General features: G+C 39.6%; 1 protein-coding gene across 1 annotated transcript in view; it reads left to right on the top strand.

Annotated features, from left to right (window-relative positions):
• CA10 (carbonic anhydrase 10) overlaps nucleotides 1-23,087 on the top strand; it is a 791,801-nt gene extending 768,714 nt beyond the window's left edge. The window contains exons 6-9 of the mRNA XM_065909950.1: nucleotides 11,241-11,313; nucleotides 17,238-17,392; nucleotides 19,921-20,095; nucleotides 21,927-23,087. Of these exons, the coding sequence (XP_065766022.1) occupies nucleotides 11,241-11,313; nucleotides 17,238-17,392; nucleotides 19,921-20,095; nucleotides 21,927-21,949 (426 nt within the window). The 3' untranslated portion in view covers nucleotides 21,950-23,087. The remainder of the gene's footprint in view (nucleotides 1-11,240; nucleotides 11,314-17,237; nucleotides 17,393-19,920; nucleotides 20,096-21,926) is intronic.
• Nucleotides 23,088-27,776: the final 4,689 nt, after the last annotated feature.

Genomic DNA, 27,776 nt, shown 5'->3' on the forward strand with positions numbered 1-27,776 from the left:
TAGGAGCACCCGAATACATAAAGCAAATGCTAACAGCCATAAAAAAGGGAAATCCATAGTAACGCAATAATAGTGAGGTACTTAAACATCCTAAGTACACCAATGGACAAATCATCCAGACAAAAAGGTTAGTAAGAAAACAAAGGCCTTAAATGACACATTAAAACAGAGACTTAACTGATATTTTTAAGACATTACATCTAAAAGCAGCAGAATACACTTTTTTTCTCAAGGGCACACAAAACATTCTCCAGGATAGGTCATATATAAAGTAACAAATCAAGTGTCGGTAAATTTAAGAAAATTGAAATTGCATCAAGTATCTTTTCCAACTGCTGCTGCTGCTGCTAAGTCACTTCAGTCGTATCTGACTCTGTGCGACCCCAAAGACGGCAGCCCACCAGGCTCCGCCATCCCTGAGATTCTCCAGGCAAGAACACGAGTGGGTTGCCATTTCCTTCTCCAATGCATGAAAGTGAAAAGTGACAGTGAAGTTGCTCAGTCGTGTCCGACTCTTAGCGACCCCATGGACTGCAGCCCAGCAGGCTCCTCCGTCCATGGAATTTTCCAGGCAAGAGTACTGGAGTGGGGTGCCATTGCCTTCTTCATCTTTTCCAACTACAGCACTATAAAATTAGGATTCAATTGCGGGGGGGGGGGGGGGTGGGGGGGGGCGGGGGGAACACACAGTAAAAACCACAAACACATGGAGACTAAATAGTATGCTACTAAGTAGCCAAAAGACTATTGAAGAAATCAAAGAGAAATTTAAAAATACATAGAAACAAATGACAATGAAAACGCAACAACCTGAAACCTATATGATGCAGCAAAAGCAATTCTAAGAGGAAAGTGAAAAGAAATGCAACCCTACCTCAAGATTCAAGAATAATCTCAAATAAATGATCTAACCTTACAACTAAAGCAACTAGAGAAAAAAGAAAAAGTCAGTAGGAGGAAAAAAGTTATGAAGGTCAGAGCAGAAGTAAATGAAATAGAAATTAAGGAAACAATAGCAAAGATCAATGAAACTAAAAGTTCATTGTTTGAGAAGATTTTTTTTAAAAAATTGATCAACCTCAGCCAGATTCCCCAAGGGGGAAAAAAGGAAAGGGACTCAAATCAATAAAACTATAAATGAAAAAGGAGAGATTATTAAATAAAATTAAGTCAATTAAATTAATACAATTGACACTGAAGAAATATAAAGGATCATTAGGAACTACTACAAACAACTATATGGCAATAAAATGGGAGATCTAGAAGAAATTAACAAATTCTGTAAAAGTTACAACCTTCCAAGATTGAATCAGAAAGAAACAGAAAATATTAACAGACCAATCATAAGTAATAAAAGTGAAACTCTGATCAAAAGTCCAGAACCAGATGGCTTTTCAGATGAATCCTACCAAGCATTTATAGACGAGTTAAAGCCTATTGTTCTCAAACTCTTCCAAAAATATTGCAGAGAGAGGGACACTCCCACACTCATTCTACAAGGCTGCTATCACCCTGATACCAAAACCAGACAAAGATATCCCAAAAAATAGCCCAATAATACCAATGAATATAGATGTGCCATTGCTCAACAAAATACTTGCAATCTGAATCCAACAATACATTAAGAGGATTATACATCATGATCAAACAGGGTTTATCCAAGGGATGTAAGGATTCATCAGTATATGCAAATCAATAATGTGCTAAAACATGTTAACAAACTGAAAAATAAAAAGCATGTGTCATGTGATCATCTCAATAGATGCAGAAAAACTTTTGGCAAAATTCAACACCCACTTAGAATGAAAAAAAAAAAAAAGTTTTCAGAAAATGGACAAAAAGGAAACATACCTCAACATAATAAAGGCTATATAATGACAAAACTCCTGCAAACAAACTCCTCAATTGTGAAAGTTTGAAAGCATTCCCTCCAAGATCAGAAACCAGACAAGGGATTGTCCTCTCTCACCATTCAACATAGTCTTGGAAGTATACTAGTCACAGCAATTGGAAAAGAAAAAGAAATTGAAGGAATCCAAATTGGAAACAAACAAACAAACAAAGTAAAACTGTCATTGTTTTCAGATGGCATGATACTATTCATATAAAATCCTAAAGATGCCACCAGAAAACTACTAGAGCTAATCAATGAATTTAGTAAATCCATAAAAGACAGAATTAATACACGGAAATCTGAAACCCTATATGCCAACAATGTACCATCAGAAAGAGAAATCAAGAAAATAATCTCATTTACCACTGCAACAAAAATAATAAAATACCTAGGAATAAACCTCCCTAAGGAGGCAAAAGATCTATGTGCAGAAAACTATAAGATAGTGATTAAAAAAAAAAATCTAAGATGACACAAACAGATGGAAAGATATATCATGTTCTTGGACTCAAATAACCAATATTGTGAAAATGACTATATTACCCAAAGCAATCTACAGATTCAATGCAATCCCCATCAAATCACTGATGTCATTTTTCACAAAACTTAGAACAGAAAATTATACAATTTGTATGGAAATACAAAAGATCCTGAAAAGCCAAATCAGTCTTGAGAAAGAAAAACAGAGCTGGACAATCAGGCTCCCTGATTTCAGATTATAGACAAAGGTGCAGTCATTAAGACAGTATGGTACTGGCACGAGAAACAGAAATGCAGATCCATAAAAGAGGGTAAGAAAACCAGAGATAAACTCACACACCTATGAACCTTGTCAGCACCTTATCTTTGGCAAACGAGACAAGAATACACAATGGAGAAAAGATAACCTCTTAAGAAATGGTGCTGAGAGAATTGGACAGTTACATGTAAAACAATAAAATCAGAACACTCTACCACCATGTACAAAAATAAACTCAAAATGATTTAAAGACCTAAAGGTAAGGTAGGATCATATAAATTCTTAGAGGAAAACATAGGCAGAATACTCTATGACATAAATTACAGGAGGATCTTTTTTGAGCCGCCTCCTAGAGTAATAAAAATAAAACAAAAATTAACAAATGGAACCTAATTAAACTTAAAAGCTTTTGCATAGCAAAGGAAACCATAAATGAGATGAAAATACAACTTTCAGAATTGGAGAAAATATTTTCAAATGGAACAACTGACAAAAGATTAATCTCTAAAGTATAATTTATACATTCAATATAAAAAAAAAAACTCAATCAAAAATTGAGCTGAAGACCTAAACATATATTTATCCAAAAAATACATACAGATGGCCAACAAAGCCATGAAAAGAAGCTTAGCATCACTAATTCCTAGACAAATGTAAATCTAAACTACAATATGTATCACCTCACATCAGCCAGCCTATAATTTTAAAAATCTACAAAAAAAACCACATTGTAAAACAATTATCCTCCAATTAAAATTAAATTTTAAAAAATTATACAAACAATAAATGCTGGAGAGAATGTGGAGAAAAGTAAACCCTTCTATACTGTTGGTGCAAATATAAATTGATACAGCCACCATGGAAAACCATATGGAGGTTCCTTAAAAAGCTAAAAATAAAACTACCATATGACCTAGCAACACTACTACTGGTCTTATACTCAGACGAAGCCATAATTCAAAAGGACATATGCACCCCAATGTTCATTATAACACTATTTACAATAGCCATGACATGAAATCAATCTAAATATCCATCAGCAGAGGAATCGATAAAGAGTATGTGAGATATAAAGATATATATAATCTGTGTGTGTGTATATATAATTTGTGTGTGTGTGTGTATATATATATATATATATATATATATATATATATATATATATATAATTTGTATGTATATATATATACAATGGGATATTACATAGCTATAAAAAGGAAGAATACTGGATCATTTGTAGATACTATCATACCTAGATAGTGGACAAAGATAATGGACCTAGAGATTACCATCTAGATAATGGACCTAGAGACTATCATACAGAGTAAAGTAAGTCAGAAAGAGAAAAACCAAATATCATGTATTAACACATATATATGATATCTAGAAAAATGGTATGCTATTGCTACTAAGTCACTTCAGTTGTATCTGACTCTGTGCGACCCCATCCCCAGGATTCTCCAGGCAAGAACACTGGAGTGGGTTGCCATTTCCTTCTCCAATGCATAAAAGTGAAAGTGAAGTCGCTCAGTCATGTCTGACTCTTCGCGACCCCATGGACTGCAGCCTACCAGGCTCCTCCGTCCATGGGATTTTCTGGGCGAGAGTACTGGAGTGGGGTGCCATTGCCTTCTCTGAGAAAAATGGTATACATGATCTTATTTGCAAAACAGAAATAGAGACACAGATATAGCATACAAATATATTGACACCAAGGTGAGAAGGAGGGGTTGGATGATTTTAGAAATTGGAATTGACATATATACACTATTGTTACTATATAGAATATAGATAACTAATGAAGACCTGCTGTATAGCTCAGGGAATGCTACTTAGTGAGTGCTCTGTTGTGACCTAAATGGGAAGGAAATCCAAAAAAGAGGGGATATATGCATATGTATAGCTACTTCATTTTTTATGCAGTAGAAACTAACACAATATTGTAAAAAAGATATACTCCAATAAAAATTAATTTTAAAAACGTTCTCCTACTCTGGGCCTGGGGCTATCCCTTGATTAGATTTCATTTCTGCTCCCTGAGATAATTAACTTGTTCACAATCCTGTGAGTCCCTCGGCTCTACCTCTAGGGTTTTCACCTCTTTGGGTAAGAAATATCTGTTATTCTCATTCTGATTTCTATCCATAAAATGTTAGAAGTTCAGAAATCTTACTTCTTTTTGAACGACTGAAATTCTTTTTGTCCAAGTGAGTATTTTTATTGGCATAATGGACTTTAAAACTTCATGAATTTTCTATTAATCTGATGCATATCTACTCTATATAAATCCTAAAATTCACTACTTCTGAAGTAGTGAATTGCATCCTTTTTTTTTTCCCCCAGGACACGCTTTCCCTACTCTGGTTGCAGCACACTCCTATAGGGGGGAAAAACAAAAGACAATGTCCTTAGGATTATTAGCAGCCTATTTGTCTTGCTGAGAACTCTTACATTTAGCTTAGAGCTTTTAGAGGTATGACAAAGGGTCTGCTCTCCAAGTTTCTGTAAATGAAAATTTTACCAAATGTTCTCTGTCATAACTTGGTTAACCTTTTTTTTTTTTTTTTAAGTTTCTACTAACAGTTGCCTCACTGTTTTTCAACCTCCATCTGTAGCCTGAATTCAATGACAAGATTTCAGTTCAGTTCAGTCGCTTAGTCGTGTCAAACTCTTTGAGACCCCATGAACCGCAGCATGCCAGGTGTCCCTGTCTATCACCAACTCATGGAGTTCACCCAAACCCATGTCCATCGAGTCGGTGATGCCATCCAACCATCTAATCCTCCGTCGTTCCCTTCTCCTCCTGCCCTCAATTGTTCCCAGCATCAGGGTCTCTTCGAATGAGTCAGCTCTTCGAATCAGGTGGCCAAAGTATTGGAGATTCAGCTTCAGCATCAGTCTTTCCAATGAACACCCAGGACTGATCTCTTTAGGATGGAATGATTGGATCTTCTTGTAGTCCAAGGGACATTCAAGAGTCTTCTCCAACACCACAGTTTAAAAACATCAAATATTTGGTGCTCAGCTTTCTTTATAGTCCAACTCTCACATCCATACATGACAACTGGAAAAACTGTAGCTTTGACTAGATGGACCTTTGTTGGCAAAGTAATGTCTCTGCTTTTTAATATGCTGTCTAGGTTGGTCATAACTTTCCTTCCAAGGAGTAAGCATCTTTGAATTTAACGGCTGCAATTGCCATCTGCAGAGATGTTCAGCCACGGTTTCCCCATCTATTTGCCATGAAGTGATGGGACTGGATGCCATTATCTTAGTTTTCTGACTGTTGAGCTTTAAGTCAACATTTTCATTCTCCTCTTTCAGTTTCATCAAAAGGTTCTTTAGTTCTACTTCACTTTCTGACATAAGGATGGAATCATCTGCATATCTGAGGTTATTGATATTTCTCCCTGCAATCTTGATTCCAGCTTGTGCTTCCTCCAGCCCAGCATTTCTCATGATGTACTCTGCATGTAAGTTAAATAAGCAGGGTGACAATATATAGCCTTGGCATTCTCCTTTTCCTATTTGGAACCAGTCAGTTGTTCTATGTCCAGTTCTAACTGTTGCTTCCTGACCTGCATATAGGTTTCTCAAGAGGCAGGTCAGATGGTCTGGAATTCCCATCTCGTTCAGAATTTTCCACAGTTTATTGTGACCCACACAGTCAAAGGCCTTGGCATAGTCAATAAAGCAGAAATAGATGTTTTTCTAGAACTCTCTTGCTTTTTCAGTGATCCAGTGGATGTTGGCAATTTGATCTCCGGTTCCTCTGCCTTTTCTAAAACCAGCTTGAATATCTGGAAGTTCATGGTTCATGTATTACTGAAGCCTGGCTTGGAGAATTTTATATATTACTTCACTAGTGTGTGAGATGAGTGCCATTGTGCGGTTTTTTGAGCATTCTTTGGCATTATCTTTCTTTGGGATTGGAATGAAAACTGACCTTTTCCAGTCCTGTGGCCACTGCTGAGTTTTCCAAATTTGCTGGCATATTGCATGCAGCACTTTCACAGCATCATCTTTCAGGATTTGACATAGCTCAACTGGAATTCCATCACCTCCACTAGCATCGTAGTGATACTTTCTAAGGCCCACTTGACTTCACATTCCAGGATGTCTGGCTCTAGGTGAGTGATCACACCATTGTGATTATCTGGGTCTTGAAGATCTTTTTTTTTTTGTACAGTTCTTCTGTGTATTCTTGCCACCACTTCTTAATATCTTCTGCTTCTGTTAGGCCCATAATATTTATGTCGTTTATTTTGCCCATCTTTGCATGAAATGTTCCCTTGGTATCTTTACTTTTCTTGAAGAGATCTCTGATCTTTCCCATTCTATTGCTTTCCTCTATTTCTTTACATTGATCACTGAGGAAGGCTTTCTTATCTCTTCTTGCTATTCTTTGGAACTCTGCATTTCAGTGGGTATATCTTTCCTTTCCTCCTTTGTTTTTGACTTCCGTTCTTTTCATAGCTACTTATAAGGCCTCTTCATACAGCCATTTTGCTTTTTTGCATTTCTTTTTCTTGGGTATGGTCTTGATTCCTGTCTCCTGTACAATGTCACGAACCTCCATCCATAGTTCACCAGGCACTCTGTCTATCAGATTTAGTCCCTTAAATCTGTTTCTCACTTCCACTGTGTAGTCATAAGGGATTCGATTTAGGTCATACCTGAATGGTCTAGTAGTTTTCTCCACCTTCTTCAATTTCAGTCTGAATTTGGCAATAAGGAGTTCATGATCTGAACCACAGTCAACTCCTGGTCTTGTTTTTGCTGACTGTATAGAGCTTCTCTATCTTTGGCTGCAAAGAGTATAATCAATCTGATTTCAGTGTCGACCATCTGATGATGTCCATGTGTACAGTATTCTCTTGTGTTGTTGGAATAGGGTGTTTGCTATGACCTTGCATTCTCTTGGCAGAACTCCATTAGCCTTTACCCTCCTTCATTCTGTCATTCAGTCAGTCAGTTCAGTCGCTCAGTTGTGTCCGACTCTCTGCGACCCCATGAATCGCAGCACTCCAGGCCTCTCTGTCCATCACAAACTCCCGGAGTTTACTCAAACTCATGCCCATCGAGTCAGTGATGCCATCCAGCCATCTCATCCTCCGTCGTCCCCTTCTCCTCCCACCCCCAATCCCTCCCAGCATCAGGGTCTTTTCCAATGAATCAACTCTTTGCATGAGGTGGCCAAAGTATTGGAGTTTCAGCTTCAGCATGAGTCCTTCCAATGAACACCCAGGACTGATCACCTTTAGGATAGACTGGTTGGATCTCCTTGCAGTCCAAGGGACTCTCAAGAGTTTTCTCCAACACCACAGTTCAAAAAGCATCAATTTTTCAGCGCTCAGCTTTCTTCACAGTCCAACTCTCACATCCATACATGACCACTGGAAAAACCATAGCCTTGCTTCATTCTGTACTCCAAGGCCAAATTTGCCTGTTACTCCAGGTGTTTCTTGACTTCCTCCTTTTGCATTCCAGTCCCCTATAATGAAAAGGACATATTTTTGGGATATTAGTTCTATAAGGTCTTGTAGGTCTTCATAGAACTGTTCAACTTCAGCTTCTTCAGCGTTATTGGTCAGGGCATAGACTTGAATTACCGTGATAGTGAATGGTTTGCTTTGAAAATGAACCAAGATCATTCTGTCGTTTAGCCAATATTAAGTATATATACAAGTTATTATGAAAACAAAGCCTAAAATGGGAAACACTCACTTTCAGGTACCAGTTTTTCCATCAATTAGCTCTTGCTGTTTTAATATTTGTTTTAAACAATAAACATTTCTAATTTCTTAAAAAAACCAAAAACAACAACAACAAAAAAAACCAACACTGTCTTTCCAAAAGGGGGTGGTGCAGTGTGGCAGTTCTAGAAGTTTGGCAGTCATTGTGCTGGCTCCTTGGGAAGTTTTAGCCAGACCATTAGAGCAAGTGCCCCAATCAGAAGTTCAAATCTGATGACAGTCAATAGAAATTCAGCATTTGGCACTAGGGAGTTTTAACACAGCTCTCATGAAGACATTTTCATCACACAGAATGGGCACAGGGGTAGCCCCAGACACCATGCCCCCTCCCTCCTCATGAGCATCACCTTTTACAACAGACACTTTGCTCTATCTGGTCACACAGTCTCCTAACTTCCTTCCCTCACCCGGGTCAGATCAAGCCTTTTTGTGGTCCCAGGAGAGCTGAACCCTGGACGTACTGCTGCCACTGACCACCAGTCCCACCTCCTTTAGCTTGTCACTGGCAAATATAGAAAAAGGCTTTTGACCAGGTAAGTATGATTTTAGGCTTTCTTACCTCATGCAAAGAGTTGACTCATTGAAAAAGACCTTAATGCTGTGAAGGATTTGGGGCAGGAGGAGAAGGGGACGATAGAGGATGGGATGGCTGGATGGCATCACTGACTCGATGGACATGTGTTTGGGTAGACTCCGGGAGTTGGTGATGGATAGGGAGGCCTGCAGTGCTGTGATTCATGGGGTCGCAAAGAGTCCGGCACGACTGAGCGACTGAACTGAACTGAACTGAATCCCTAATAAAACTTCCCAAAGGAAATTTGTCTTGGTTCAGACGGATCCTTCCAATCCCTGCTCTATACCTCTTGGCATCATCACAGACCCTGTTATAAAAAATAATAGATTACTAAATGTGAGGCACTGAGACATGTACTTCACATACATATTTTGTCATTTAACTCTAATAATAAGCCTGTGGTGTTTCCCTAAGGAAAATGGTACAGAGAATTTTTGACTTTACATCCCTGTTCATGTAGCTCGTAATAGTACATTCAGGAAAGGATCCCAGGTCTTACTTGACTTTTATATTGACACTGATGACCTTGTTCACATAGATCTGGAATGGAGAAAAGAGAAAACAGCATTTAAAACTTTCCCTCCACATTCCCATGCTGCCCACAAACATAGGACAAAGACTTATATCCCTGAACCAACCCCAATTATGACATTGATAACTTCTTGTTGTGTTCAACCTGGGACATGCTTCCTCTTATGCAGCCTGAAGGCATTTCACAATATTATGCAATGCATATCCAAGGGCTCACATCTGTAACTTTCCCAATGCCAGGCCTTCTGTGAGTAACTCATGACCAGCATGGGCTGCCCAACAGCTCTTGACATTTTGTGAGTGCCTCAGCCTCAGCCACTGACACTGTCTCACTTTGCTCAAAGTTTCTGAGTCAGTAAATGTTATCCTGGCAATGTGGGCACATTACAGCTGACAAGGGGATTAATTTGCCAGAAGAGAGCCTTCTAACTGTAAACTACTGGAATGTTTTCAGGCTTCTGTAGAAACACTCATTTCACTAGATTACTGACACAGGTCCTGATTGTTTCCCTGTGAGTTATTGAGAAGAACTTATGCCCCAGATCCTGAGATCAGTAAAAGGATTGTCCCTAGCTCCTGCATCTTCTCAGGACAATTTGACCCTTAGGGATGCTTCCACTCTTTCCCTGAGCAAACCTGAAGCTTTCAGGCTGAATCTCAAAATAAGCTACAGCATTTCTATCTTTGTCCAACATAATCAACTCCCAGATGCTCCACAGTGGATCATCCAAACTGTGACTTGCCGTTCACTTATTCCCAAACTGATTGTGCATGGGACACAGGCCAGACTTTTCTGGGCACTGATACCTAGAAATGACATGAACAAAGCCTCTGGCACTCTTCCCCTCCTTCTGATCTTTCTACCTGCCCTTCACAGTTCCCTGCAAGGTAAGCAGTAACAGAAATTGAGAAGCCCCATATCTAGGTCAACTGAACCCTTGAGATGTCAACGGGCCAAAATCTGAGTCATAAAAGTGTTGGAATTGTTTGTTAAAATAAGAGATGTGTTTATCTGTGGGTTTCACTTATCTCTGTCCCCTCCTAATCCCCCACATTTGCTATAACCACAGAGAACAGAGATTTGGCTATGATTGCTGCTCAGTCACACACCATTAACTTCCTATTTAAGTGTATATATATCAAGTAAATATTTTATCCTCTTACCCACATAGTCAACACACTAGACCCCACACATTGTCTGTGTGCACTTTGGACATTTTTCAATTATTTTCAATCAACTCAGAAGGGTCTAGTCTTAATGTTAGCTCTGCCCAGACTCACCAGGTACCAGGAAACCAAGGCACTCAATTAAAGGACATGACAGATTCCTTACCTAACAGGACAATCTATTCTTGATTCTCCTTTCATGGGTTACATCAGCACAAATACTCTGGACACTCTTTCTCTCTGTACCTGGATAACTATCCCCTTCCTAATATGTCACTCCCTACTTGCTACTTAAAACCCCCTGATGGTTCCCTATTCTTAGAAAATAAACTGTAAATGCCCTAATATGACATTCAACGCCTGGCATGAGCTAGCTCCTGCCTACCTCTCTATCTTTACCTCCCACCCTTCCTCCATACTCTCACTTTCATCTACCCAGAAATGCTTCCCTAAGAATGACTAGTTCTCCCATGTCTATGTGTGCACAATGTGTTTTTCCTCACCCTTCATCCTTTTCCACCAAAGCACTTTGTTAACTTCTCCCTACCTTTTATTAATATTTTCTTTCCCCTCCTCCAGGTTTCTGATTCATCGAACCCATTTCTTAATCGAATGCTCAACAGAGATACTATCACAAGAATAACATATAAAAGTAAGTTTGACTGATTTTTCTATATAGCAACTATTCTGTAAAGGTTAGTCCTATTTGAAGGCAGAACGCCAGAACTAATGATCTCCAAGGACCTCTTTCAGCTTCGTGATCATTCAATTCTGTAGAAAATCACCCTGGAGAGTCAGGGTTGGCTAAGAAACAACTCATTTCAAGCAGAAACCCCCAGAGTTCCTTTTTCATACATGCCTGTCTAAAGCAATAATGATTATTATGATGATGGTCATCATTAGCCTATGGATTGGTAATGAGCTGGGAGACTCTACTAGCTGACAGACTCCACCATATCCGCTGGCCACATTTGGGGCTTTGCCAATTATATGATTGAGAAAGCATTCACCAGGTGGTTTGATCCAACTTCAACACATTCCAAGGCCCTCAGCTGGACCGCATCTCCCCTCTGTGTCACTGGGTCTCCCTTTCAGGTGAAACAAGGTGGCATTTTTCTTCATTTCCGTGTGTGACACAATTAGCTATAGAATTCAGCCCAATTTCCTTGAGTTTCTAGAGTGTATTATTCCCTGAATCTGTAAGCAAAAAAGAGATAATGGTGCAAAGTTGAAATGAGTAGAGTGGAAAGGATGCCACTGTCTTCTGCAGCAATTCCAGAGGTTGCAGGACTTGGCAAGAGTTATGGAAATAGTATACGCCAAGGGATTGAAGAAAATAATAGGAAAATTTTTAATTAATTAGAAGTGAGTAGGGAAGTGGGATTTTGTCCTTAAGCAAGGAGCTTCCTCACTTTGTTTCCCCCTTTGTAAAGAAGTTGAAATTCAGTTTCTAAGGTCCTTCTAAATCTAGGATTTTTAATCTGGTTTTGCAAAAGTAAAATTCAGTACACAAACATTCCAACACCCCACATCCCCTTGGCATGTCCTCACTTGGTGGAGGACACTGCTACGGATGGTGATGTGGAAAGACAAAGTGAATGCCTTACAGATCTCATCTAGGACTACTGGAGGAAGAGTGTGGAGAACCCTTCTCTTGTTCAATTATTCATCAATTCAGCAAACATTTCTTTCATGCCTGCCTCATGACAGCACCAAGTGAGGCTCTTGGGATATAAAGATGGGCCAGACACCAGTCCTCCACACACAGCACTGCCATATGAAGAATTTGGGGATGGTGGAGGGGTAATGAATGAACCTGGAGAATCAGTTAGAAGAATTATATCCAAAACCATCCTACTCTTCCTCATAATTACCTATAACATCCTTCAAGCTCAAACTTAGATTGCTCAGCAAAGGGAGACATTTCTGTGTTGGGTTGCAAATACATTTTATAACTGCTCATAGAGATTATTAGTTTTTTAACTTTTTTATTAAAGAAGTATAAAATTAAATAAAATGCTTTCAAATAATCTTGAATTTGCAGTTTAGAGACCATGGACAACCATCAAATTACACTTTAAACCCCAACACACCATCTAAGAGACTTCCAGCTGCAGTCAACCTTTAGTCAAACTTTGCACCCCACTCCACCTCACAGCTCTAGGCTGACTAATGTTAAGTGATGTGGCTGCTTCTAAAGATAAAGCCAGTTATATGGGTTTGTGCTATGGGAAGGTGGCCTTTCACATGAATGAGTATCAATTCTGTTGAAAATAAGGGCTGGAAAACCAGGGTGACAGATTTTATTGGAAACAGCGATGGACAGTAGTTTTATGGCTGAGGGGAACTTCAACTTCATCTACTTCAAGTGAGCTGTTCCTGCTGATTCACCTCCACTGAGTCTGTAGGAAGTGAGAAAGACAGCCTTAGACAATAACTCAAGTGGATAGCAATGTTAAGACCAACTACCTTCATTTATCTGTTCACTCACTCATGTTACAAATATTAAATCATCCTGAGGGCCAGTGAACAGAGAGATCAATAGAGCATATTTCCCATCTATGAGTCTCTCACTTTCTAGTCAGGGAGCCAGGCATATAATGGTGTGTTTCTTAAAGATTTGTATAATAAGCACAGTGTATTAAAAATACACTTGGGGATCATAGATAATCTGCCTAAAATTCATGGCAAGAGTTTTAAATAGGGATTGCTCTTCAAATAAGTGCTAAATAGATGAACAACCATTTAGTGAGGAAAGACAGAAGGAAAGAAAGGGAGGGAGGAATAGAGGAAAGAAGGGAGAGGAAGGGGGAGGGAGGAAAAGAGGGAGGCAGAGAAAGAAGGAGAGGAAAAGAAATGAAAGAAGGAGGGAAGAAGAGAGTGAAGGACATTCCAAATAGCATACACAAATGCAAGGAGGGGACTTAAAGGCCTCTGAAGAGTTCAAAGACAGGAAACTTGCCTTCATCAGCTCTTCCTCTGCATGGACAAGTGAGAATGACCTAGACACTGCAATACCTAGGACATGTGGCTGAAAGGGATGAATTTTCTCAGCAGGAAAGTGCCAACACTCTTCTTTCTAGCTAATCACCTATAGGCAGCCAGCCTGTGGAAATTTGGCCAAACAAGGGAGCAACAAGGACCTTTCTGAAACAGGAGTCATGCAAGGACACAGCCAATGGGTGGGAAACATAAACCTGAGAAGTCCCTCCAGGGGCTCTGCAGGAGACAGCAGGTCATGCTGGCATTTTCCCATGAACTCTGGTACACAATACCTCCTGCTCAGGGGCACCTACCAGATACTTCTGCTTTCATGCTTTTAAGCAAGCAAGAAAGGAATGAATCTCTCCAGCTACTATCCAACCACAATAGCCAGGAACACCTGACTTTGGCCCCTGACCAACACATTCTTCTGCTGCTACCCAGAATTAGACTCCAGTATAGCTTCAGTCTGCCACATTTACTCATGTGTACACACTCTGCTAACTGCTTCAGCATCAGGAACATGGAAGTAATGCTAGCTAAGCATTTTCCATACTCCAGGCTCTCTGCTAGAGCTTCACATGTAGCATCTCACCTGGTGCTCATAATATTCCTATTCCCAAAATATGTATTAATAGTTATCCCAGTTTACAGATGAGGAAAGCAAAGTTCTAAGAAGTGAAGCCCTCTGTCAATGATATATATTTAATAAGTGGCTCTGTTAGTCAGCAAATTCTGCCTAATGAACAAGCATTCAGCAATAGACATTGATTTCTCACTGCTGCATCTGTGGGTTGGTTGGAGTGACTCTGTAAATCTTTAGGTCAGATAAGGTCAGATAACATGGCTTTGGCTTTATTTATTTATTTTATTATTATTTTTTTTTGGTCAAGGATCAAGTACTTCTCACGGTGGGGATCAGAAATGCATGATGTTGCTTAAGGCCTAGTCTTGAAATTCACACACTGTCACTTCTATCCACTGTTCACTGTTCAAAGCAAGTCACTTGGCCAAGCCCAACATCAAAATGCTACCGTGGATTTGGAGCTAGGAAGGGAATGAACATTTCCTGAACAATAGTTTACTCATCCATAGTGGGATAGCAAGGATTTTAGCATAGGTCCTCCCAGGGATGTTCCTAGGCTCTTTCTTTCCTATTGTCTTCCTCCCTAAAGGGCAAGGAAAGCTTAGCTCTGAGGTCTTAAAACTAGTTGTATTGCTAATACTCTCACATTACATGAAGCTTCTCAGCTTGTTTTTCTCTTAACCACAATTTTAGTTCAGTCTGAAGAGACTTCTCTGTGTTTTTTGCCAATGTTTCCACTTTGGAAGGGTCATAAACTAAGCACAGAACTTGTGGGCAATTTGAAATGTCAGGCTCATACCATCCCAAGCCCCCTGCAACTCCTGCTTCTCCTTTGGCGCGGGACCACTGGTGGAAATCACTGTCATTCAAAGGAAGACAGTGGCATCACCATTATTGAGCACATACTGAAACCAGAGGAGACATAGAGATTAGTACTAGATGGGGTCAATCTTCCGCATTAGTCTTTCCTTTGGAGATGTTTCATAATGAAAAGTCAATCTAAGACTCTGAGTGGAGAGTGACATGATCTGGCAAAAGGATCACTCCATTTGCTTGGATGAAACATATTCATGGGTTAGGAGGGAGTCAGAAGTTTCAAATATGTTAAGCTCGAGATGCCCCTCAAAAAAGTATAGAGTAGGCAGCTGTATATATGAGTGTGGGTTTCAGGAGAGATAACTACAGATATATATGTGGAAGTCACTTGGATCCAGATAGCATTTAAACCTGGGTGAGATCATGGCAGAGAATAAATAGAGAAGAGAGAAACATATCCTCATTTTTTCAGGAACAGCTCAGATCCCCATGATTCAACATTGCAAATCATTTCTAAAGATGTTTTTAAATTCTACCCTGGAAGAGGCTCTTGCATATCTGTCCCATCAACTGGTTCAAGAGGTGTAAAGAGGCAGGAGTTAGCATGGAATCATGGAGTAAATTCAGCACAAAATGGCAACCAGTAGGCACACTGTCCATTTGCCTGATTTGAACATACATTAGATGATAGGAAGAAAAAAGGAACTGTGCAAAATCATTGTGCTGAGCCAGTTGAGAAAACCAATGCCAGTAATCCATAAAAGGAGGAAACAGGAGAATATTGCCAGAAGGACTGTGAATTTTGGAAGCCATCATGCTACTGAAGGCTATACTATATAGGACTATACTACTACACTATACTGAGAGGACTCAATATGTTCTGGTGAAGAGATATAAAACTAAGCAGACCTCAGCTCCTAGCTCTACCATATCTTTACTATATAACTCCAGGCAAGTTTCTTAACCTCTTTAAGGTAATTTCCTCATCAATAAAATGAGGATACTAATACTGATATTGAGAGAATTGAGATGGGGGTTAAATAAGGTAATGAGTCAGTTGCCTGGACAAAGACTGGCATAAACAAGGTGCTTAATAACATGTGTTTCTCTGTTATCCCTAGGTATGTTTTCATCAAATCTAGCTTCTTGGGAGGTGAGAGGAAGGTCAATATAATACTTAATAAAATTATCTTCAAGGTGAATGCAACACAGGGCACATAAGCAACATAGCTTGTTTACTCAAAAGAACTCCTGCTCCTGTGCGGGACCCATGCAGTGGATGGTAATAGCCTAGTGAGCTTCTACTTTCTTTGAAAGTTTGGATTTCATATGTCTGAGCAAATCTTATAACACACTCTCACTAAACCAGACTGACAATGGAAAAAAAAAAAACCAGCCTAAATTAATTTCAGGCTGACTTTGGAAAGTCTTTTAAAGAAAATCTACACAGCAGCAGAATCTGGGATATCAGCACAATCGTGTTTTGGAAGCGGATTGTTACTCTTCTACATGGGTTAAATCCATAAAGATAGCCCGTTGCTTCTGGCCTTCCCTCTCTACCCCAACACACACACACACACACACACACACACACACACACACACACACACACACCCGGAACCCTGTCCTCAAATGTGGATGGAATACAGAGGCTGATTATAGTTTCAGAAAAACCTTAATGTTATTTTTCTTTACTCTAGAACCAAGCCTGGAATGCCCCCCCTTCTGTAGTCTCCTTCAGTTCCTCCTCCCCACCACCTTTAATAAAATAAAATACAATAATAGCAGCATGCTAGAGTACCCAATATGGTCCAAGTGCAAGATTGGTTAAACAAATCATGTTAACCTTTAATAAAGATGTACCAGATGCTTCCTTTTCTAATTCAGTACATTCAACTTCATATTGTATGACCAAGCCACCATCAGAGGAAGCATCATTAAGTGCAAATCTTAGCATGCTATTCCCCTGCGTAAAACATTTTGGTGGCTCCATATTGCCATGACTAGTACTGGGACAAGAAATAAACATATTTTTGTTTAAAATGATTATATTTGGGGGACTGTTTGTTCCTGCAGCCTATCCTGACAGTCTACTGGAATCTGAAAAGGTAAAAAACAAATATTATCAGTAATAACCAATACTTTCTCAAGAAACCTAATTCTTAAGTCTTATTTTTTTTTTTTTTCTTTAGATGATGCATATTTACTACAAGGACTTAATATAGAGGAACTATATCCAGAGACCTCTAGTTTCATTACTTATGATGGGTCCATGACTATCCCACCCTGCTATGAGACAGCAAACTGGATAATAATGAACAAACCTGTCTATATAACCAGGATGCAGGTGAGTTTCTCTGTGGTATTCTAGTTAATGGGGAAGAAAATGTGAAGACTGGCTGGGTTTTTGGAGTGCTTATTGTATTTATTTGCTTGGGCCGCTTTAACAAAATATCACAAATTTGGTGGCTTAAACGGAAACATATTACCTCACAGTTCTGGAAGATCTAGGTCCAAGATCATGCTGTCTGCAGAGACATTTCCTTCAGATGAAGTAAAGAGAAATTTGTTCTATACTTCTCCCCTGTTTTCTGTCAGTTTTCTGGAAAGCTTTGGTATTCCTTAGCTTATAGAAGCATCACCTCAATCTGCCTTTATCTTTACATGGCATTCTCCCAATGTCTGTGTCTCTTTGTCCAAATCCCCCTTAATAAGAACATTAGTCAAATGGGATTAGGGGCTACCCCAATTAGTCATATTAGATTAGAGCCCACTTCAATAACCTCACTTAATTACATCTATAGTTATCCTCAAAATTAAAAAACAAAAAAACAAAGATCATGGCATCCCCTCCCATCATTTCATGGGGAAACAATGGAAACAGTGAAAGACTATATTCTTGGGCTTCAAAATCACTGCAGATGATGACTGCACTTGTGAAATTAAAAGGTGCTTGCTCCTTGGGAGAAAAACTATGGCAAATCTAGACAGCATATTAAAAAGCAGAGATATTACTTTGCTGACAAAGGACAAGATAGTCAAAGCTATGGTTTTTCTAGTAGTCAGCGGTTGTGAGAGTTGGACCATAAAGAAGGCTGAATGCTGAAGGATTGCTGCTTTTGAACTGTGGTGTTTAAGAAAACTCATAAGAGTCCCTTGTACTGCAAGGAGATCAAACCAGTCAATTCTAAAGGAAATCAATCCTAAATATTCATTAGAAGGACTGGTTCTGAAGCTGAAGATCCAATACTTTGGCCACCTGGTGCAAAGAATTGACTCATTGGAACAGACCCTGATGCTGGGAAAGATTGAAAGCAGAAGGAGAAGGGGACGACAGAGGATGAGATGGTTGAATGGCCTCACCAACTCAATGGACATGAATTTGAGCAGTCTCTGAGAGATGGTAAAGGACAGAGAAGTCTGGTGTGCTGCAGTCCATGTGGTCGTGAATAGTTGGACACAACTGAGCGATTGAACAGCATAAGGACCCTATTTCCCAATGAGGTCATGTTCTGAGGTACTGAGGGTTAGGACTCTAGTATTTGCATCTGGGGGTTACACAATTCAGCTCATCACACCTATGTTTAAGGAATTAGCATCTGAAAAGACTCAGCTTGAAATAATTATAGATGTGCCCTACCTGCCTGAGTGAGAAAGGAATCAGGGTTAGTTCCCAAAGTGTGCTCTACCAACTCTAGTATTCAAAAACCAGATGAGCAAAATGGATGATATTGTCAAGTATGTTTGAAAAAGCTGCTAAAAAGAGCTAAATCAGTTTCATTGCTGGAAGACTTCTCAAGGCCTTTAGAATGATAATATATGCCTATCTCCAAGAGGAGGCAATATGATGTGTAGCATTTCATAAACATATTTGAATGTAGGATTTTTTAGAGCTTCCCACAATATTCCTTGTTGGGCAAGCTAGCATTTCTCAGAACTGGATGGGAATCAGGAAATCTGGCTTCTGAGGTCACCTTTGTTAATGGGTTATTATGTACTCCTAAGCCTGTGGCCCCACTTCTGTGGAGTGAATTATCTTCTTTATAATGAGGGGGTAAATTACATGAGTCTATCCTGTGATTGTGATGGTCTATAAAAGCTGAGAGAAAGCACAAGCAAAGGAAGCAAAACCAAACTCCTTTTAATGGACATGTACTCACAACCTGACAACTCTTTGAACAATTTGAAGTGCCTGATGTTATCTGTATTTATTGGGATCCTTGGTGACAAGCAAACCATTTGGGATAACTTGAACTTAGAGAAAGGATTTACTCATGACATCCTGGGTCATCTTATGGAATTTAAGATCAGAAATTGATGTCAAGAATTCACTGGAATCAGAACTGCAGAAACCCTTTCTCTCTGCACTCTCCTGCTCCCTCTAAACCATGGTTCATCCTCCTCTATGCTAGAGAGTGTTTCTTAGTTTCGCAGTCCTAGGTGGAACATGGCTGAAAACATTTTAGTCCAGCTCTTGGTCCTGATAGTCACAGGAAAATAGCTTAATTAATCCAGCTTAGTTTAGCTTTGACTCCTGGACCAGTCACTATAGTTTCGATAATACTCATATCAGAAAATCGTTCCCTTAATTACTCATCTTCAGGGTGTGAGAGTAAGAGTCTCTGGAGAACACCCATCTGGGTTTCCTCCTTTGACAGCATGTCATAGGACAGAAAATAATAGCTGACTTGTCCAGAGGCACACTAGCAACCAGTGAGCTTAAATTAAGGCTCTCTTCAAGCATGGAGGCATAAGTGGCTTGTACCCACTGAACCCATGGCACTGCCCAAGCTGGCCATGGTCTATGGAGTCTTACTTCTTCCCTACTACATATAAGAGGATGGATGGCTCTTACCACTGTTTCTCTCCTCTCAGATGCATTCCTTACGCCTGCTCAGCCAGAATCAACCATCTCAGATCTTTCTGAGCATGAGTGACAATTTCAGGCCTGTCCAGTCACTCAACAACCGCTGCATCCGCACCAACATCAACTTCAGTTTACAGGGGAAGGACTGTCCAAACAACCGGGCCCAGAAGCTTCAGTATAGAGGTGGGTTCAGAGGGCAGTCGACACACATCCCTCTAGTCTTCTTACCTAAACCTACTCTGAAAGGTTTTGAACTATCTCTCTTTATAGGAATCATGATTATAAGTGATATTTTCCTGTTGCTTTTCTATTGAAAAAGTTTATATATCATAATCAGAAACACAGATCAAATCTTTAAATCTTGTCTGGTACAGACAAAATAGCATTTTAATTGCCATTTTAGAGAACTCAGAGAGGCTGATTTCCCCAAAGTTATGTGCTAAAATAGGACAACTAGAAGCACTAGAGCTTTTAGCTATATACAAAGAGATCTCTTTTCCCCTAGAAGGTGAGCAAATAACTCTAGGTACCAGGTGACTAGGGGCCAATGAGATGTGTGTCTGAACACATTTTTTTCCCCAATGCCTTGTGTCTAGAAGTGATTAGAATTCCTACTAAAGGGGGTATTCAAGGTGCCTCCCACCTTCTGCAACCCTCTAGTCCACATCTAACCACTCTCTTCCCGTCTACACATTAAGTACCTATTTATCATTGTTGTAAATCTCCAATATGGAAAGGAAAGTGGAGATGAGTCATGGAGATGTCCTCGACCAGGAGATAGAACATCAGAGTTCCAGGCCTGGTTCTGACACTAACAAGCCAAATCATTTACCTCTCCAGCCCTGGCTCCCAAGACAATCTTTATACCTTCTACATCATGATTTGTTGTGAGGAGAAAATGAGAGGCTGGATAGGGAAGTCCTTTGTACTGATGATGTGTTCCTTGAATATGGGGATTGTGGATGTTACCATACAACTTTTAGAAGCAACTGCCACTAATAGCCTCCACCGTATTGCTCCAACTTCCCCAAATTTCTTTAGTTTTCTCTCTCTTTCAGACATACCCAGAGTACTAAAACTATAATTTCTGTTTATTTCCAGCCAGAAATACTCAACTCATTCATTCATTGAGCCTTCACTTTATTCAATATCTATTTATTATGCACCTGTTTTGTGCTGGGCTTCCCTGGTGACTCAGTTGGTAAAAAATCTGCCTGCAATATGGGAGACCTGGGTTTGATCCCTGGGTTGGTAAGATTCCCTGGAGAAGGGAAAGACAACCCACTCCAGTATTCTGGCCTGGAGAATTCCATGGACTATACAGTCCATGGGGTAGTAAAGAATTGGACACAACTGAGTGACTTTCACTTTCACTTATTATGTGCCAGGCACTTAGCTAGGTGATGAAGAAAGACATGACCCTGTCCCTACGGAACTTATAGTCTAAGAGTGGGATCAGCTAACTTTTTCTGCAAAGGGCCAGATGAGAAATATAGGCTTTGTGCTCTGCTGTACTCTGATGTTCTAATGTGAAAGCAGTCATAGACAATATGTAAATAAATGAGCGTGTCTGGGTTCTAATAAAACTATAATCACAAAACCAGTTCACAGCTGGATTTGGCTTGCAGGCTGTCATTTGCCAACCTCTGGTCTAAAGCAACACCGTCCACTATAGCTTCTTGACACATGGAAGTATTCTGTGTCTGCATTGACCAGTATGGTAGCTACTGGTCACATGTGGCTATTGAACATTTGAAGTGTGGCTAGTATGACAATGCAACTAATAGTTTTAATTATATTAGCCACACGTAGCTAATGACCACACTATTAGATATCTCAGATCCAGAGTTTCATAGGAAGGTGGAGAGGATAGTTGGGATGCATACAAGTAAGCAGACATTTAAAAACTGTCCCTTCCCCTTTGAAGTAAGCTGCCCAACCTGTGTGCAAATTCATCCAATTATGTCTTGTTTTGTGTTGTTCATTTTATTTGTTTCTTTCTCTCTCTTTCCAGTAAATGAATGGCTCCTCAAGTAGGGAACCAAGCCAAGAAGAATTCCACCTCAGTGAAATGCTACGACTGTGAATTGATGTAACCTAAAATGTCCCCCTTCTTTCTTCTCTCTCCTTCCCTCCTTCAAGCCTCATTCACTCTGTGGATTGGCCCTTCCTTCATAAAAAGTGTCTGCAAAACCTTGGCAGAGGAGTACATCTCTTACACATACTCACAAACACACACACACACAAGCACACACACATGCAAATATATCTACATACAAACACACTCACACAGCACCCAAGATGGGAAGTCAGGTTTCAGAAACAAAAGGCTCATTCATAAAAGGTTTTAGAAGAAAATAACCAACTAACCAGATTACAATTTTTATACTGTTTTCTGGAACAAATAAATCTACCCAATGAGACTTTTCAGCCTTTGTACATACAAAATTCTTCTGAGAGAGAGGAGAAAACACAGCTCTGACAGCATCAAGTGGACTTTGTTCTTTCCATCGAGTAATCTTGTATAGTGTCCTAAGATCCTTTAAGGGTGCTGGTAACAGGTGAGCCAGGATAAAGTTGGCCAAGGACACATTTCTAGGTTATCATTCTTCTGTTTACTCAACAATTTAAAAAGGACAGACTTTGAAGAGACACATATTGCGTGTGTGTGTGTGCATATATATATATATATATATATATATATATATATATATATATATATATAACCACACAGACTATTAAAAAATGAAAAAATTATTGCTCCTCTTTGTCATATATCTATACTAGGATTTGTCAAGATCAGATTGATCCATTGCTGTTTCTTATTTTCCAAAGGTCATACATTGTGTTTGGTTATTGTTAACAGCTCAATAAATGTGTTTAACAAGTTAATTTCATTTTTCTTGCTTTGATCTATTCTCCTTTCTTACAGGCTCAGTCCTGTTTTCATACAACTGCATTCTTGCTTTTACTTGTTCCTTCATCTATGTTTTGTTAATTTGCAACCAGTTTTTACTGAATTTGTGGCAATCAGGAATGCATTTGATAAGCTAAGCATAATTTTAATTCTACTCCATGGCTTGATCATGCATAGGAGGTGAGCTTCATCCTGAGATAGCAGGCAACAGATTTCTTGCATTTCAAAACTTCTACCCCCATGCCAATGATGCTCCCTTGAAGGAATGCACTTTGCCTTGTAAATTCTTGGGTAAGGGGTGTCTTTTCTCTCCAGGTGCAACTGGATCTCACAAAGTACAAATGAATGCCTTTCTTTTCTTGTTTATAATGGTCACTCACTGTGTTTGGTTACTGTCAAGAAATCAATAAATGTGTTTAACAAGTTACTCAGTACCCCTGTCTGAGTTTATTGAAGAGGACAGTGTTCTCTGCTGAAGCCTCTGAGTCCTGCTGTGTCCACAAGCAATTGTATTATGGCCAGCAGGGCAGCTGAACCTGCCAGAACAGCCCATCTGTTTATATTCCTAGAGCCAGATAATTAATACCCTGTTGAGAAAGCATATAGGCTTAGCTGCTGGAAAGGAAGACTTGGATGTTCACCCAGAGGCCAACTTAAAAATAACTTTCATCTCTCATTTCTGTTATAGCCTCCATAAAGTGGGAAAATACAGGCATGTATGGTCTGTGCACATGGGAACATTCACAAATATGTCAAAAACTTCAGCCAGGTAGCTAGGTTTGTTGACAAGGAAAAAAAAATCTGTCATATATTTCATATTTGAAATAATACACTTAATTGGATTTTTTAAACATTTTGCACCAAAATGATGATGGGTTTAACCATGATGACATGTGACTCTATATCTAAGCATCACTTGTTGCATAAAACCAGATCTTCCAGAAAATATATAGGATGGGCAAGTTGTAGTCTTACTCTGTATGGCTTGCCGCCTTCCCTCTGAGTCAAAATATTCTATAGACTGCAATGAAAAGGAGTGATATATTGTATCAGACAGGCCTGGCTTCAAATCTTCATTGTACCATTTGCCTACTTGCTGTGTGTGATCCTAGGCAAGTTTCCACTTCTCTGATCTGTTAATTGGATATCCCAATCACTGCTTCTATGAATTAAGAGGCCTTAAATGCTACATAGCTGATTAAAGCAATTCATAAAACACCTGCAATGATTGTTCTATACATAGTGCCTATAGAGCTTGTGTGTGACCTACCTATTAAAGGTTTTTCTGCACCACATCATACTTTCCCCTCCAGGGAGGGGTTAACACCAATCACAAAAAGGGCACCAAGTAAATACCAAATGACAGCAATAGACATCCAGCATTCAGCACAGAGGTAAGCACACAGAGGATGTTGGGGCAAAAAGCAAAAAGTATCAGTGAGAAAAAGGTAAGAGGCTGAGTTTCTAGGCCTTGTTCTCTTACCAGCATCTTCTGTGACTTTGGACAAGTCAACTGACCTCCCTGGAAGAATGTTCTTGTACATAAGTGACTTGGATACAGTGGTCTCTCACAGACTTTCTATCATTCCTTCACTCTTGTCTCTTTTTCAGTTATCAGTACAAAGAGGAAAAGGGAAATCAGGTTGTTATCCCTTGGGGGTCCCTAGGCACAGGCAGAATTTCACTCTGGCCAAACAGAACTCAAAATGGAGTGAACTAGCCTGTCTCCCACCTCTTAAGCCCATCCAAAATGCCCTTTCTCCTACTCACTGGATTTTCCAAACTATGAAATGAAAATTGGAGTACTTTGCCTTCAAACCAGATAGATGTAATAAAGATTAGTTAGATTTATACCACTTTAAAAAGTGAAGAAGAAGAATTTTTAAAAGCAGCAAAGCCCCTGATAGTTGACTTGATAAAGATATCAAGGAATAAAAATGCATTTTTCATTTTCAGTCCATGATGCTTAGGAAGTTCGGGCGATGCTGCTGCTGTGCTATTCAGCATGTGAAGGCCATCTGGTGTTGCCCAATGAGCCACAGGCTTACAGGGACAGTCCTTTCCCCTGAGAAGTTGGACACAACTGAGCAACTAACAATTTCACCTTCACTCTTTCTTAGGAAGATAATTAGACATTTCAGGAAAATATATGTTGAACTCAATTCCCTCCTTAAAAAATAGGAGAGGGAGGTAAATATATACAGATGGGAACTCTGGGCAAGATGTGTGAGAAAAATTATTCTTAGTCTAGAGATCCACAGTTCCCCTCCTAAGATCAGTTTCTGCAGTTTCCAAGACCATTTAAGCACTTGTTCCCACTTCCATCAGTAGCAGTTCAGTGTCCGTGGTGATGTCAGAACAACCACAACTCACAGCACCACATGTTCTGAAATGTGACAGTCATTTGGTGTTTGGACAGGAGTTCAGTCCTCAGGCATGGCCCATAGCCACCTGCACCAGGCTAAAATGTCTGATTGAGGAACATCAATTAACATGAAAACACCTTTAGGGGAGTCCTTATTCACCCTTCAGAACCCCAGAGCAGTTTCAGGCTCTTTGGAACACGAAAACAGAAACTAGGATACTTCACAAGAGTTTCCCAGTTCTTCTGTTCCAGAAAGCTTAAGAGAGGGATCGCTAGAAGCAGAAACTCACTTTCTCATCATTCACCAATTAGCACAATTGACCATAAATCAAGAATTACCTGTGGCTCAGGTCATGAACTCCTTATTGTCAAATTCAGAATTAAATTGAAGAAAGGGGAAAATCACTAGACCATTCATGTATGACCTAAATCAAATCCCTTATGACTACACAGTGGAAGTGAGAAATAGATTTAAGGGACTAGATAGACAGATAGAGTGCCTGATGAACTATGGATGGAGGTTCATGACATTGTACAGGAGACAGGGAGCAAGACCATCCCCAAGAAAAAGAAATGCAAAAAAAAAAAAAAAAAAAAAAAAGGTTGTCTGAGGCCTTACAAATAACTATGAAAAGAAGAGAAGCAAAAAGGAAAAAAAAAAAAAAAAAAGAGAGAGAGAGAGAGAGAGAGAAGCAAAAAGGAAAGGAGAAAAGAAAGATACTCATTTGAATGCAGAGTTCCAAAGAATAGCAAGGATAGATAAGAAAGCCATCCTCAGTGATCAATGCAAAGAAATAGAGGAAAAGAATAGAATGGGAAAGACTAGAGATCTCTTCAAGAAAATTAGAGATACTAAAAGGTTGCTGTTGACCCACGAAAAGACATAGGGATTCTTGGCCTCTGGAGGAGAAGAATTCAATCCAGGGCCAGGGACGAGGCCTGATCACTCAGAGCTTAAACTGTTAAGGAGATACAGAAGTTTCTGGCATAGGCATCAGAAGGTGGCAGAAAGAGTACCCCCTGCTAGTCTTCAGCTGAATGTTATATAGTCACTAGCAGTCTGTTAATGAAAGAAAAGAATATCTTAAACCTAAGAATGGCACCAGACCCCTCATCCATAAGATGTATTTTGGGATAATCTTGGTACCAGATGATTCATCCCGGGGCATGAAACAATTGACTTGAATCTTGTAGAAGGGAAGATTACCATACAAATAGTTCTATTTACATAGATTAGGGGAACCATATCTGAGTATAACATACTGGTTTGTCAAGTAGGTTATGAGCCATTAGGCCAAACCGACTTAAAGACAGAGTCAGGGGTAAATGCATAGTACATCAACATAGCTTAAAACAAACATTTCCGTAAGCAAAAAGGCACTGGTTAACTCAAGTTTTGAGAATAGCTAACTTCAGGTGAAACCAGGTGTCATTATGGTAACAAGTATTTTAAGAGAAACTTCCTTTTTAATTTGCTTAGAGAAGGAAAAAATAAATCTCTAGATTGTTTCCTCCTGCTGCTTAAGAGAGATAAAAATGTCTGACACTTGCAGCCTATTTCCTCTGCTTGGAGACCCCTGGCCTTCCTGCCTGTTACCCACTCAATACCAAGGGAATAGAAAAGATGGGCTCAATAAAGGACAGACATGGTATGGACCTGACAGAAACAGAAGATATTAAGAAGTGGTGGCAAAAATACATAGAAGAACTGTACAAAAAAGATTTTCACGACCCAGATAATCACAAAGGTGTGATCACTCCCATTCACCTGGAGCCGGACATCCTGGAATGTGAAGTCAAGTGGGCATTAAGAAGCATCACTACGAACAAAGCTAGTGGAGGTGATGGAATTCCAGTTGAGCTATGTCAAATTCTAAAAGATGATGCTGTGAAAGTGCTGCACTCAATATGCCAGCAAATTTGGAAAACTCAGCAGTGGCCAGAGGACTGGAAAAGGTCAGTTTTCATCCCAATCCCAAAGAAAGATAATGCCAAAGAATGCTCAAACTACTGCACAATTGCACTCATCTCACACAGTAGTAAAGCAATGCTCAAAATTCTCCAAGTGAGGTTTCAGCAATACGTGAATGGTGAACTTCCAGATGTTCAAGCTGGTTTTATAAAGGGCAGAGGAACCAGAAATCAAATTGCCAACATCTGCTGGATCATCGAAAATTCAAGAAAGTTCCAGAAAATCATCTATTTCTGCTTTATTGACTATGCCAAAGCCTTTGACTGTGTGGATCACAATAAACTGTGGAATTCTGAAAGAGATGGGAATACCAGATCACCTGACCTGTCTCTTGAGAAACCTGTATACAGGTCAGGAAGCAATAGTTAGAACTGGACATGAAACAACAGACTGGTTCCAAATAGGAAAAGGAGTACATCAAGGCTGGATATTTTCACACTGCTTGTTTGTCTTATATGCAGGGTACATCATCAGAAATGCTGGGCTTGAGGAAGCACAAGCTGGAATCTAGATTTCCAGGAGAAATAAAAATAACCTCGGATATGCAAATGACACCACCCTTATGGCAGAAAGTGAAGAACTAAAGAACCTTTTGATGAAAGTGAAAGAA

The sequence above is a fragment of the Muntiacus reevesi genome, chromosome 18, assembly GCF_963930625.1.
Source record: "Muntiacus reevesi chromosome 18, mMunRee1.1, whole genome shotgun sequence".
Taxonomy (NCBI): Eukaryota; Metazoa; Chordata; class Mammalia; order Artiodactyla; family Cervidae; genus Muntiacus; species Muntiacus reevesi.